The sequence below is a fragment of the Taudactylus pleione genome, unplaced genomic scaffold (assembly GCF_031769625.1).
Source record: "Taudactylus pleione unplaced genomic scaffold, aTauple2 ptg000098l, whole genome shotgun sequence".
Taxonomy (NCBI): Eukaryota; Metazoa; Chordata; class Amphibia; order Anura; family Myobatrachidae; genus Taudactylus; species Taudactylus pleione.
This window is the reverse complement of record NW_028284500.1, coordinates 193767-209707: the sequence shown is the minus strand read 5'-3', so window position 1 is coordinate 209707 and position 15941 is coordinate 193767. Positions and strand designations below refer to the sequence as shown.

The window sequence follows — 15941 nt, the reverse complement described above, 5'->3', positions numbered from 1 at the left end:
AATCTCACATAGGTTAATGCACATGATCACCTTTACAATGAGGATAATGCACAATCTATTCCTACCATTACAGCTGTGGTATCCATCTTGCAAAGTATCAACTTTGGACATGGCTTAATTCCTACAGCGGCCAGATTAACAATTTCCCATCTCTGCCCTCTCCAATTTAGGATCTCTCAACGTCTTGTGAAAGTAATTTGGATCACTCTAAATTAATGTCTGCCAGACATTTCACAAAATGATTGTTTGTCCTTCAAATCTGGGAACTTGTCATGATATGAGCCACGCTGCCGATCTCCGTGGATCGTACTAGAGCTCAAACTCGCTTAATGAGGCTCTGTGCTGCCACAGGGCCTGATTCAGAGCCGGACGCTATTTGCGCTCGCTCGTCCAGAAAAAGGGGCTGGCTATTTAAATTAACCGTTCGCTCTTTGCGGTCTGTTCACGCCTCTATGTCTGAACGAGCGAACAAAACATGCGAACTTAATTTTGAAAAAAACGCCCACTGGCCGCTCGCATCATACATCATGTCCGCTATTTATTAGATTAATCGAGTACATCGGACGGTGTTTGAACTGCTCGCTATTCTTGTGGTTGGTTTTTCCTACCACAATCATACGAGCAGTTCTGACTATAAAACAACCAAGTGACGTGGTCGATGACGCTGCTTTAGTAATTATGCACACCCTTAAAACGCCCGTTTTGACCGTTTGGCACGCCTGCGTTCGGATCTCCACTCCCCGTTTTCAAGCACCTTCCCCTGTTACCACCAATAAACGCCTCCTCCTGTCACTCAAAATACCAGGCATTCGCTATTTAGCGAGCACACGATTTTCGGCCGCACTGACTGGTTCGCGCATGCGTATTAAAATCCGTACGCATGCGCAGTTGTGCGAACATCGCTCGGAACGAACGAGCGGCCGCTTACGAGCGGCTCTGAATCAGGCCCACTCTTCTTACAGGGAATTGTACTGAGGTTTGGGGTGGCCGGGTGCATCTTGGCCCGCACAAGAATACGAAGAAATTACTTATTGTATAACTATAATTTTCAGAATGATGGTACACGACTGATATTATTGTAAATTGCAGTAAGTGTATTTTTGTTACCAGTATTTTTGAGAGAGAATTATTGTGTAACACTAACACATGTTTGTGTAGTACAGACATGTCAAACATGCGGCCCGCATTCTGAGTCGCATTGTAGAAAATCACAAGTTCGCATGTGAAATTATTTCCATGTTGGGAAACACCTACCAGTGTGAGCAATTATTCTCATTAATGAAAGGAAACAATTCTCCTGCTAGGTCCAGATTGACAGACTTTCATCTTGCTTCAGTTTTAAAAGTTATCACATCCAATAAGATTTCTGCTGAATTTGGAGAATTGGTAGCAGCAAAAAGAAGTCAAATATCGGGAAGAAAACATTAACGTTAATGTTTTCTTCCCAATACTTGATATCTCTTTGCTTAAACTTTATTGTTGATTTTCTTAATAATAAAACTTTCAAAATTGCATATAAGACTTTTTTTTATTCTTATGGCCCACACACTCTAAAGGCAGCGTACACGGTGCGATTTGTATAAGATCCTTATATGATTTCCCTTGAAAATTCTTCCCTTGACATTCTGTACGATTTGTGTAAAGAAAAGGAACGATTGTACAAACGACCATACGATTAGATGTATCTTAAACGATAGCAAATCGTTTAAGATATATCGTATGCAACAAATAACCACATGATACATCCCCTCCTCTAATGGAGATGGGGGGTGGCTAGGGACATCATACATCAGCAAAAGTGCGAACAATGTGTGTCACATCGTACACGATAGGTGTAAATATTTCTGCAAAACCATTTGATCTACGATGGCGTTACACAACGCCGGGGACGTGCATCAGCATCATAATCGTGTATGAAAACACCACTTTTTTTATACGATTGGTGGTTACGATCCATCGAAAACGGCCATATCCTGTAAAAAATCGTGCCGTGTCTGGGGACCTTTAGACCTTGAATGTTCGGCCCAGTTGGGATTTTGAGTTTAACATGCCTGGTCTATTTTGAGATATGAAGTCCTATGTTATTTAAGCATTTAGATTGAGGCTGGGAAGGTATTACATTGACCAAAACACATGTCTTTTAGGGTCAGTGCACAACAGGTGTTATCTTGTTTATGTGTCCTGTGGAAATATCGCAACTGTGATGAAGCATGGTAGGTCATTTGTTAGAGTATAAATTGTATTTATATCCAATGTTAGGTTGCTACCTGATGCTAGACATTAGGCCAGTGGTTTCCTAACTCGGTCCTCAAGGCACCCTAACAATCCAGGTTTTAGGGAGGATATCCATGCTTACGCATAGGTGACTTAGGGGATGATTCAGCAGAGGGTGGTATTGCAAAGTTGCATACAAGTGGCTTTGCAAATCCATCCTTGCTAAAATGCAAACGCAGCAGGAGGTGTCTGACACCCCCTTGCTGCATCTGTGATCCCAGCGCTGTGTCCGAGGTTCCAGCCTGGGATCACCATAGTGACCATTGGTAAGCCGGCTTGCGAGGAGCAGGTCCTGGCCTTGCCACTTCCGGAAAACTAGGGCAATATGCCCGTTTCCGGGAAGCGAGGCCATCCTAAACCCCGCACCACCCTGTAAGCGCCTCTGCCTGTCTATTACGGAGGCCTGTGTGCGATCATGCAGCATGGATATCCTTAAAACCTGGACTGTTAGGGTTCCTTGAGGACTGAGTTTGGGAAAACCTGCATCAGTGGGTAAATTTACTAAGTGACGGATTTGTAGTTAATGGTAATCCGAAAGGCACCAACAGCAGATTACAGTCTAAAATAATCTGTATTTACTAAGCATCAGTATATATCATCAATTGAAATCAGCTGTTGATGCCCATCAGTATTGAAGCCCCTAACCTGCCACAAATCCGACAAGAATACAACGTCATCAGTGTATTACAAACACCACACAGATCACTAGGGTCTGTACAGGCTTTGTTGTGTGAAAAGTGTAACTACAGATGTGACCAGTGGAGGCTCTAGAGGTGGGGCTGCAGCACAGATCACAATTCAAATAGTGGAGCCACACCAACTGCCACCCCAAACGCTGCCAGACATCGCCGGCTGGGACTCACTGGCAGTTGGTGTGGTTCCCCTATTTGGAGTTTAGACTGCGCTGCAGCCCCACCTCTGGAGCCTCCGCTGGATGTGACTACATGCACCTATCCTCAATTTGCCCCATTTGGGGCGCCACTGACCTTGTGACTTTTTCTTAAATTATGCATCTTAGGCTGCGTCTTTATACTAATTCTTTTGTGACAAAAATGCTAATTCTTAGTACTTAGGGGGTCATTCAGCTGATCGCAGATTCACGATGTTCGGGAATCTGCGCAGGACCCGCTCTGCGCAAGTGCAGAATGGGTCTGCGAACCGCATGTAGCCTGGCATCAGGCTGTCAGTGATTGTCAGTCTGCTGCCGTTTCTGGGCAGGGAGGGGGCGCACAACAGCCTCCGTTTCCCAAATTCTATCCCAATAGGGGGGAGTTGCCAACTTAGGGCCTAATTCTGAGGCACACACAGCAGCGTCGATTGGCTGTCGCCCGCCTGCGACTTTATGAAAATGCTGCTACACGCTCCTTCCCTCGTGTACATCCGTGACGAATGTGCAGGTACTGAGACGCCCACTTTTAGCGTCCATGCAAGCTGTAATACCGATTGTTGCATCCTTATATGCCACCAGTGTCTCCGCCTGACCATGGCCTTCTATGTCTGTGGCTGTGCGGCTGTGATCGCAGCTGCTTGTATTGACATGACCACTGAACAGACCATGTTTGCGTGCAGTAGTCGCCACCTCACAGTCACCACCCATTTACCACAACCATGTGTAACACATCTCTAGGTCTTGATTGCTGGCCATGACCCACATGCCAGTTATACATGAACCTGTCCCTTTAAGAATGCGCTGAAAGGTTCTGGGAAGCTCAGTATTTAAAAAGAAAACATCCAGATAATTTGTCCTGTCAGGTGCTGTATTGACTTTCCATGTTCCCATTTAAAAGTTTCCTTGGTCTGGAGTAAGTTAATGGATATTATGTCAATCCATAAATTATTTTCCAGTCCAGTCTGCTGTGAATGGTAGCCTAGTGCAGCCTCACCAGTGTGGCCCGTGTTATCCTGTGGGTGGTCGTCATGGAGTGTACGGTTACAGGAGATTGGTGTATACTACTGCCTCTCCCCTCTGTACAATGCTCCAGAGAGGCTAGGGATCCCACGTTCCTCAAACACAAAATGCCTGATTTAGAGATGGACGCAGATGTGACGCGTCTTTCCCGCAGTTGCGTCTGCATCCTTATGCTAATGCTGCATCTGATTTTCAATCAACTGGGACGCCCACTTTCAGTTACTTAAGAGAGTGCATTTCTATCACTGTGTATTTAGATGCACTATCGCCGCAACATCGAAACTTGCACGAGCCCTATGGCAGGTCCGGGTTCTCAGTGTGAGTATGGCCCTTCTATGTGTCTTTGAACTCAGCTGTTTTCAGTGACATGCTCACATCGGCCTCCTGCTACCTCCCAGGAATGCCCACTAAGATTCTCAGACACTGCGTCCGATTCTGCACTTGTGCGCAGATAATCATTATATGTATACACTGCGCGACTCAGATGCATGCGCAGATGTACAACATTGGCCGCTTGCATGCGACATCTACACTGCACCCCGCTCTGAATCAGGCCCGTGGCCACAATAGATCTTAAACCATATTTGTGTGTAATAGTATAAAACACATTTTAAGTTGATATAATTATTTGTGTCCAAACTCTAATCTAAATTGCAGTGTAAAAATAAAGCTGTCCAGCATATGTGGGCTACATGCAACAGCAGCCGGTATTTACCCTGCATGCAAAAAAAAAACAATACATGTATTTGCACCCCTTGCATTGCAACATGGTTTGTCCAGGTGCAAAGATACAGTACTTGCTCTTCCTGCTTTGCTCCCAACTCAGTATCAGGCTCCTAGGTTGCTATCGTTTTATAAGAGTTTAATGGTAACAACCAATAAAAGCATCACAAACTAAACATGGGTTGTACAATAAAAAGCTATGGTAACACAAAGCATCTTCAGATAGGCAATGGTATAAAACTAGGGAAACTCCATATCCTCCTCCATGTCTCCTTTGTTTGTCCTCAGTGCTTAGTGCTGCAACAAGTGCTCTGCTGTTAAGGTGCTGTGCTGTCATAGTACTGGGAGTCCTTTGCATTACTGACGCGTTTCGGGTCATTTGGACTCTTCCTCACAGCTGTCAAACTCTACTACCTTACATTCTATTTGCATAATTAGTGTAAGACAATTGTAACTCCGTACAAAAATGTACTGATGTGAGGAGTACAGCTAATACTATTATATTTACAGGCATGTCGTTAAGCTTGAGTATAAACCCTCAGCCATCCTAATTAGCAGTACTAGTCTGATCTCCCCTAAGGGCCTCTGGGCTCGATTCAGACCCGCTCGCACCCAGTGTATGCAAATCCGGTCAACCCACAGCAAGGCAGGCGATCACACGGCAAGGCATTAGCACGCCCACTATGTCTTGGCGTGCGATCGCTTTGTGTATGCAGACGCCCACTAGCCTGTTTTAAGACGCCCATTTGTGCATGTCAACTCCAGGAAGTGTAAGCAACCATCGGTACATCGAGTACCATCGGAAGCGAACGCAGCGCTTGAGGTTGACTATACCCTACCGCAAGCACTGCGATCACTTCAGTGTAAAATACAACCAGGTGACATGTACTATGATACTGCCTGTTAATTATGCATGCCTCTGGAACGGCAGTAAAACGCTGATACACGCCTGCGTTCGTACCTCCACTCCTCCGTTGTTAATGGCCAGGCCCTGTCACCACCCACAAACGGCTCTCCTTTGTGGGTTGTCTATGCACAGCGAGCAAACGCTTCCCGATCTCTCTCACTGGTTCGCGCACTGCGATGCGTACGCATGTTCAGAATGTGAAAATCGGCCAGCTACGAGCGAACGCATCCTAGCGAACGGGTAGGAATAAGGTCCTCTCTCCCGTAGACTGCTGTATATTGGTAACTGTGGAGGTCCTGTTATTGAGAGCACTGCTAGTCAGATGGATGGCTTATGTTATAAAGGGCTGGGATCAGTTTTGGTTGTCTTGTTAAAGTAGTTCTAATTATGACTCTATATACTTAATTACAGCCTGTTACATGTGTGCCTAGGAAGATAGTAGTTTATGTGTATTCATAGCTTTTGTCTGTTATAATCTTAAACATGTCCTCTGCAAAGGTGATCTATTAGTTCTCTGTCTTGTCTCCTGTCACGTTTGTGCTGGAGTTGCCAGTAAGCAATATGTAATACACAAGTTATACTAATATACATATCAGGATTTGATATTGTCTGCAGGAAATTTTACTTACGTTATGGCTGTGAATTAGTCAGTTCTGATGTAATCATTCCAGTATTCCTCAGGAAACATTTGCATTATAATGACTAATAATAAACCAGCTGCGGTGAGTAAATAATCACCTCAGAGCTCTGTGACTATATAAAGGCATGCCCCCAACCTGTCGCAATTTTGGCGGGAAAGTCCCAGTCATACGTGCCTACTCTCCTGGAGAGGTGCGGGAGTTTCCCAATTTTTGGGTAGTGCACCGCAACCGCGGATGAGTGGCTCGATCTCCCGCATCCTGCCCATTTCTTAGTAAAGTGGGCAGGATGGGGAGCTAGTTACTGGGAATCGCGGGTTCGTAGGGAGGGGACGGAGCTACAATGCAGTGAATAGCTTCATTTTAGCCCGGACCCCTCCCACAGACTTGCAATTCGTAGAGGAGAAACCGTAGCCAGGTATGGTCCCAGTTTAAGGGTTTTCGTCTTTCCCACCTTAATGATTAGGCCTGCATCGACCTGATTGGCTGAGCAGTTGGGGAAGAAAGTCCTATTCACTACTGCTCTGCATAGCTGACCAGTAGTGAACAAACTTTGAAAGGGAAAGGAAATTGGGAGGAGGGTGGGTTGGCACTCAGTACGTTGCTACCACTGGGCACGCCCCACCGCACTGCTGTCTCACTCCAAACGCTACTCACTTTGCGAGCTATGTAAAGGCCTTGTGACCATATTTGCCCATGGAACTCCTCAGTAACACAATTGACACTACTCTGTATAATTTTCCAATGTAAATAGGAGAGCCATGACTAATTACTTCAACATTTCGTCACCATATAATTCACAATGGCATCATTATATGTTGAGTTGAGTGTATGTCTACAATCATGTGTGGTAATATGTGAGTCTGTGTGCATAACAGTGTGTGTCTGTCAGCACATCTCTGTTAAGATTTTTTTTAATTTAAGCATGGTGGTAGAGTGGTTAGCATTACTGCCTCACGTGTGCGATTGTATGTTAGGAAATTTGGCCTGTAAGCTCCAATGGTCCAGAGGCTGATATGAATGGAAAGTATTCCCTGTACATCACTGTGTAAATTGGTGGCGCTATATTAGTAAACACTGATAATAATAAAATATGTCTTTTGTCAAAAATATATTAGGGGCAGCGTGTCTCTTTCTATGACTAATAGAATTATTTCTGTACTAGAATTCCTTCTCAGTCTCTCTCCTCAGTCTTGCTTGTAAATTACATGTGTGAACGATGAGTTAAAGCTTGGTTGGGTGGGAACTGAGAATATCTCTCATTGATTCAGCAGGGAGGGCGACATAGATACTCAGCCTGATTGTGTCTGGATCTCAGATCTGGGATGGTGTCCAGGTTTTGTTTTACGCTGGTATAATCTCCCCAGAGGAGCTGAGTTAGAAGCAGAATTGAGGTCAGGCAGGAGAGCCTGTTATTTTTAGGTAACAAGTTGTTTTTTTTCCACAGTTTTCCGATAATATTCTCCCTCTCAGCCCTCAGAGAAATAAGTCTCATGTTCAGTTATCTACGCTTTGTGGAAATTGTTTACTGAGGTCTATCTAGAGCAGTGCTAGCAGTAAGCGTGAGCAGGTTTTATTAAGTGGACCTGTCACCTACATACTGTAGGGAAGGCCGTTTTGTGTGCTGGCCCATCTTCATGAGAATACAGCCTGATAATTTACTAGGAACCAGTGACATCACGGAGACACGTGGCAGCCATTTTATAGGCTGGTCCATTGTCCGCCAATATGCAGCAAGTCACTATTCAATATGGCTGCTGTGTGTAGATAATAGTTACACATTATCATAACTATACAGTAAATGCCAGCACTTTCTCGATAAATAGGAAGAGGTCAAATCAACTAGCGCCCAATGGCCCTGATTCAGACCCGCTCGCTGCCGCTGGCAGCTCGCTTGGTCTGTGGGCGTTTTTTTTTCTTTCTCTGGCCGCTCGCAAAGCTGTGGGTGACCACCCACAACTTGAGCGAGCGGCCAGGAGACCATCGCGATAATTGCGACCATCAGCCTTGCGACGAGACCCTTGGGTAGGGTCTAGCTTCCGCAAGGCCGAGTGGACTTCCAGCTCTAATAGAGCAGGAAGTCCACTACTGACATCACTAGTGATGTCAGTAAGGCCTCCCAACAAATGCCAGGCGTTCCTAAGGGAACGTCTGCGTTTGTCCAGCCACCTCCCCTACCCGCCCACAAAACGGGGCGAGCTGTCAGTCACCATCGTCAGCTGCCTCGTCTTGTTGCGAGCCCCATAGCGACTGAACTTCAGTCGCTCAGCAGGGCTCGCACACGCCGGACGCGGTGCATGCGCTGTGCGCAAACATCGGCCCGCTTGCGAGCGGCTCTGAATGAGCTCCAATGCCTGATACAGAGTGCAAGCTCAGTTTAGATATTACTGTGTGCCTAGCACTCCTAGATTACTGTTATGGGTTTGTTTGTTCAGCTTTACTTTGTACGGGCGGAAGGTGGGGTGGAATGAGGGTGTGGAGCTAGATTTTTTAAATAAGATGGAGTGGAGAGGAAACATTTTAGGGTCATTCCTCACTGTGCAGAGAAGTGCACAACTTTCTCTACTTTGTAAAGGGACTGGAATTTTTCTACAGCTGGAGGCACTGGGACTTATACTAAGCTTTTAATGGAACCCATTTTGCACTTCCATGTTTCCCTTTAGTTGCGGGAAACACAGGGCCTGATTCAGAGCCGGACGCTCTGACCAGAGCGCTCGCTCTGAATCAGTGCCCTCCTACCTGAAAATGGAGTGGCCTCCTCTATCAGAGCCAAAATCACTCCCACTGACATCACTAGTGATGTCAGTGGGGCCGGACCCAGACGGTAGGCGTTCCCAGGGGAACGCCTACCGTCTGGCAGCCACGCCCCCGGCACGCCCACCAATGGGGGCGTGCTGTCAGTCACCATCGACAGCACGCCCCCTTTGGTGCGAGACCCGGAACGACAGCTTGGCTGTCGCTGTCCGGGTCTCGCGCATGCACACGACGGAGCTCCCTCTGTCGTGCGCATGCGCATTGGGGTAACATCAACCCGCTTGCGAGCGTCCTGTGCTCACGAGCGGGTCTGAATGACCCCCACATTTCGAGGTGCACTCCTAGCAGTATAATATAAAGCTTAATGCACTCATAACAAATAGAACATCCAGGTTCATATGTCCCTACAGGTTTAAGCCATACATGAGGCCGAACTGAGCAGTATTTAAGTAAGTTGAAATACTAAAAAGTTTTATTTAATAAAAGTGGAGGTTGGATGTTTGATGTGACACTTTTGCACAGTGCGCTTCTTCAGATGTTCCCCCTTTCTACACATCCAGCCGTACTTCTAGTTTGCAGAGTGGTTTCCCCAGAGGGGAGAATAGGCATCCTTCCCAAGTGCTCCAATTGAAAACCAAGCTATTGGTCGCACAATGTGTAACCATCGCTACCTATTTACTTCTCAGAAAGCAGCAGTCACCACTTTTCACATACTACTGTATCATTGCTTCTAGATGGACATTGCTCTCATTGATTATAGGTTTATTTTTTGCTATTATCTTTCCTATAAACTAAAGTTTTTATTTTATTTATTACGAGTAATTTATATAGGGCACACACATATTCCGCAGCGCTTTACAGAGAATATTTGGCCACTCACATCAGTCCCTGCACCAGTGGAGCTTACAATCTATATTCCCTATCACATGCTCACACATACACACTAGGGTTCATCTTTGTTGGGAGCCAATTAACCTAACAGTAATATTTTTGTTGTGGGGTGAAACCGGAGCGCTCAGAGGAAACCCACGCAAGCATGGAGAGAACATACAAACGCAACACTGTTAAGGCTGTGGTGGGAATCGAAACCATGACCTCAGTGATGTGAATCTGTAATGCTAATCATTACACCAACCGTGCTATCCATATAGGACGCCAGCTTGTCTACTATGGATTGGTACTCAAATACATTGTTTTTTCTGGAAGTTGTTAGTGAATGAGAATGAGGGAGGGTGAACAAGGAGTGACAAAAGAAGACAGAAATACCCGTTCCAAGATAATTACATATATTACTTATTTGTGGACTTATTTCAGGTTGGTATGGAGGTAATAATGACAGCGTAAAATCTTTTACCAAAAATATCAAAAGTCATCAAAAGGCAATCTCTTTACTAACCAATTATATAAGAAATAATTTGAAAGCCTCTAAAGCCGCATACACATATTTATAAACAATATAGATGATAACGATATCATTCAACGATATATTGTTCATATTGTCCAGTGTGTAAGCCGTGAACAAACACGATGCGCACTCCCGCGGCTCGTTAACGATATACCCAAGTCAGCTGAACATGCAGCTCAATCTGGGGATATCGTTAACGATTTCATGCTGCCGAATGCAGCATGGCCCTGCTCCCCCCTGCCGTCATTCGCTGTGGCCGACATCAGCAAGTGCGTATACACTTACTGATGTCGGCACCCCCGACGCGTCCAATATCGCTCATCACACACATCGTCTAGCGTTTATGAGCCTTAAGGACGTGAGACCCCTATATGTGGTGGACTACGGGAAAAATGGTTTGTACTTCTATATAGCTCTTAAAAGTGTTACCTCTAAATCACATGTATTATTTGCTAAAGTATATTAGCGACCTCTACCTACAGTACAGAAGGAAGTTATACTTTCAGGTGCACCTATTATTAATATCATGTCAAGCTAATTGTCAATGGTCAGAAAACATCCATCAATAATTGTAAATTTAATTAATCTCCCATGGCACCCCGCTCCGGGGACACTGCCCTTTGTTACAATTGCAGATCATTATATCAGAAAGTTCTTGGCTTTGTGAGGCTGTTGCTTGCAAGAGTTTGGGGTATGCTGAAGAAAAGGAGATGGGTTAATAAGAGCTGTTTTCTCTGACTGCGTAAACTCCCTCTCTTTACTTCCCACCATTTATTGGAATGACTTAGCTGGGTTCCTGTGGGCATTCATCCTGATTGAGGTTTCACAGCCAGCTCATTAACAGCTGCATCCCATGGGTTCTCAGTAACAATGAAGGAGGGGCAGGACCCCGGGGACAGATAAGATATCAGCTCTGAGGAGGAACTGTAGGTTCAGTACCAGGGACAGCGGCAGAGGCACAGTAGGAAGCTCGGAAAATGATCTGAGTGACCTTGGCTCTGACCAGCTGGTGTCTTGTCCATCAACTGACCTCTAATGCAAATCTGAAACTCCTAAAACCAAGGACTACAGCATAATGGGCAAGCATCGTGGCTTTTCCAGGCATTTTCGGTAAGTTTTCATTGTTTTCCCCATAACATCCAACATCCAAGTAAATTATGCATAATGAAAATAGTCAAGAGATGGTCTAAGGATTGTACTTATGGTAATGGAGCAATCTTAGCAATTGTAGATGTTAAAAGGATAAAGTAAGTCCATTCTTTCTTGGCCTTTAACTATACATTGTTCTGCAGAACGTTTTGGTTATTAGGGGAAGGTCAGTCATCTTCAGCTCTTTAGTGAGATTAATAAATTAGTAGTTATCAGGATTTGGATAGATCAGATAAGTTCCTCTTCTATCTGGACAGTGGGGCAGATGTACTAATCTCTGGAAAGTGATAAATTGAAGAGTGATAATCTACCAAGCAAACAGCTCCTAACTGTCATTTTTCGAACACAGCCGGTAACATGACAGTTAGGAGCTGAGTGGCTTGTCGTTTATCCCTCTCCAATATATCACTTTTCAGAGCTTAGTACATCTCCCCCCTTGTATTCTGTCCGCACCTTGTTCACCTCATATGTACTAGATCTGCTGTATGTATGATTATTTTTTATGTATGATTTGTTATACCTTCTGAGTTTCATGGCATCATCATGAATGATCCAAGTTTATAAGTATATTATATTTCGTTTCAACGAGCGACCAAAATGAACCTGTATCTTTCAGCTTATATGATATTGCTATTCAGGCATAAAAGGTAGTGTTATTATGACCCTTGGGGGTATATTTACCAAAGGTTGATTTTAATCAATTTAAAGTCGATCAAAATCGATTAACATCGATGTTGTGTTTCTGAAGCTAAATCACACATTTACTAATACTTTAAAAACGAAATAAAAAATTGTCTGTTAGTAAATGTGTGATTAAGTCCCAGAAACCTAACATCGAATTTAATAAATTTTGATCGATTTTAAATCAATTAAAATGGACCTTTAGTAACCCTTGGGGTTTGGGAAGTAAAGCTAATAAAAATATGCATAACAAATTATACGTATATACTTTGCTATTGTATCCACTATAATAGATGAGCATTTATTATCTCAATGACATCCAATTCTGCTGCCTCGCCACCTCCTGACTAATAATGACATGTGAATACCGCTCATTAGCAAAAGGAAAGAAGTGTTAATATCTGTACAATACTGCATTTGTATGAACGGAAAAACATCACGGTCATAAAACTTCTGAAATGGGAATATAGGCTTAGTTACCAGGCATGCAGCTGTACACATGCAATGCGATCCGTCAATTAGTAATGAGTGTAAGTGTTTAATGGGGGCTTAATGATTAGTGGCGGACGCCAAATGTGCCCTGGGATAGACATCGGATTAGGATTCTACCCTGATGGAATGAGAACAATGGAGATCATGGAAAGGAAATAAAAAAGCTTAATAAAACATAAAATAGAGCCCTTTTCTGTTTTGTTTTGTTAAAATGACAACCTGTCAAAAACAAATCAGAAGACGCTGTCAGCCTTGTACTTTGCCTGAACCCTGCAGTATCCGAGAGAGACAGATTTTTTTTTATCCTTTGATCTGCAAATACCAAGGTGGCAGACACAGTAGATGCTGCCTGAGTGACGGCATGTGTGTGCTCGCAAGCTGGCTTTTATCTCGCTGCTAGGATAATTATATGATGAGACCAGCTCTGCCAAATCTTCTGAGCGTTCCCCCTGCTCCCTGTGGATATGTCGGCACTGCTGGGAGGAGAGGAAAGCGGAAGAGATGAGTACAAATTAAATGTTTGGGAGTTAAATGGTGTAACAGAGTCTGATTGAGGTGAAACAGAACATGAGATTGTGGGGGCTGTCAGAAAGTCACCTTTACTAATAAGCTCAGCCAGGCCATGTACCACTTAGTAATACTGTATCACTCCACACTATAGGGCTCAGCCAGGCCATATACCACTTAGTAATACTGTATCACTACACACTATAGGGCTGAGCCAGGCCATGTACCACTTAGTAATACTGTATCACTACACGCTATGGGGCTGAGCCAGGCCATGTACCACTTAGTAATACTGTATCACTACACACTATGGGGCTGAGCCAGGCCATATACCACTTAGTAATACTGTATCATACACACTATGGGGCTGAGCCAGGCCATATACCACTTAGTTATACTGTATCACTACACACTATGGGGCTGAGCCAGGCCATATAGCACTTAGTAATACTGTATCACTACACACTATGGGGCTGAGACAGGCCATATACCACTTAGTAATACTGTATCATACACACTATGGGGCTGAGCCAGGCCATATACCACTTAGTAATACTGTATCACTACACACTATGGGGCTGAGCCAGGCCATATACCACTTAGTTATACTGTATCACTCCACACTATAGGGCTGAGCCAGGCCATATAGCACTTAATACTACTGTATCACTACACACTATTGGGCTGGGCCAGGCCATATACCACTTAGTAATACTGTATCACTACACACTATGGGGCTGAGCCAGGCCTGATAGCACTTAGTAATACTGTATCACTACACACTATAGGGCTGGGCCAGGCCATATACCACTTAGTAATACTGTATCACTACACACTATAGGGCTGAGCCAGGCCATATACCACTTAGTAATACTGTATCACTACACACTATGGGGCTGAGCCAGGCCATGTACCACTTAGTAATACTGTATCACTACACACTATGGGGCTGAGCCAGGCCATATAGCACTTAGTAATACTGTATCACTACACACTATGGGGCTGAGCCTTGGCTGTGACTCATTTTCTTCTTGTACATACTTGGTGCCAAGTTTTGTTTGAGACTATCGGACTTCCTATATACTACCTTTACACCCTCCCCTAGTGTGGGGCCCAATATGGAGTCTGCATGTAAAATCAGCGTATTCTTCCATATTATTTGTTTAATGGCTGTTGCATGTGTTATATTGGGTGATGAAAGTACATTCCCCTTTAAATTCTTCCTTATATGTTCCCTTTGAATCCGCATATTTATCACATTTCAACAAATCATTCCTATCTTTACTTTCTGTATCTTCTAACGCCCTATTAATACTGCTAGTGGGGTCCCCCTGTTCTTGGAAAGCTGAATACAATTTAGTACCTTGTTTTTTAAATTAATTGTATCTGAACAGTTTCTCTTGATACGATAGAACTGGCTCTTTGGAATGTTGTTCTTCCAAGCTTTCAAATGGCTATTGTGATAGTTCAGAAACCTATTCGTATCAACCTCCTTAAAGAAGGTTTCCGTGTAGATCTTACCACTCTCAAAATATGACTGCTAGGATATTTTTGTGAGCAACTGTTTCTTGAGGTGTCTGGCCCTTGTGTATATTCAATGGTAGAAGAGAGGTAGTAACAGTGCTACACCTGGGTTAGTGTTGTTATGTTTGGTTCTGGATAGTGGGGTATAGGGTGTAAAAAAAAAAAAAAGCTGATGTGCCAATCAATAACCAAATTTATAGTTTACATATGGAGTCACAATGCTCCTGTACAATAATAATAATAATAATAATAATAGTAAAGTAGTATAGTAGTATAGTGCTAATAGAGGCAAGTACAGAGAAGTGAATGTGGGTATATTGGTTGATTGCCTCTAGAAAGGTGGATGGCACGGATGGGGTGTTACAGAAATGTAATTGCTTGCGTGTAGATGACATAAGGGGCATATTAGTTGGGATTAATAAGAGGACAAATACTGGAAGATCAGGGGTGAGATGAAAGATACTTAGGACAGGAGGGTTCTAGAATGCTGCGGGGAGAGCGACTCTGAAGACTGGCACTATTTTCTGTGTGAATCTGTATTTTTAATTGTCCATTTTACATGTTTGTGTACTGATAAACGGGTTATTTTCTTTAACTGAAATGTTGATGTATTGTAAACCACAGTAGGAGTAGTTTATCAAGGATAATTCCTCCTTTATTTTTTGTTGGAATTCGCCAACTATCTGAACTAAACAAGTTTTAAGCTTAAATTAGCATTAAATGCTCAGTGTGCTCCCAACTGCATGTTATTATAAATAGCAAGCCACATAGTCTAAGTAGTTTCTCATGCATAGCAAGTATATATAATTAATTCGTAATATACATAGACCCTCACATCCAGCTCACTTAACAAGATCTTACTTGCAGTGCTTTGCACAATCTAGTGGAAGGACTAGGGACCTCATTCAGAGTCGGTCGTTGCGGCCGCACGGTTGTAGGGGAAAGGGGCCGGATATGCAAATTAAGCGATCACAAGTT

At 43.8% G+C, this 15941-nt stretch overlaps 1 protein-coding gene across 5 annotated transcripts in view; it reads left to right on the top strand.

Annotated features, from left to right (window-relative positions):
• The window catches only part of GRID2IP (Grid2 interacting protein), a 153802-nt gene that overhangs the window by 75267 nt on the left and 62594 nt on the right, over positions 1-15941 (top strand). The window contains exon 1 of one of the 5 annotated variants that reach the window (XM_088470331.1): positions 11575-11720. The exons of the other annotated variants lie outside the window; for them this stretch is intronic. Coding sequence (XP_088326457.1) covers positions 11686-11720 — 35 coding nt within the window. The 5' untranslated portion in view covers positions 11575-11685. Of the gene's footprint in view, positions 1-11574; positions 11721-15941 lie in introns of those variants that run through there. 5 annotated transcript variants of the gene reach the window in all.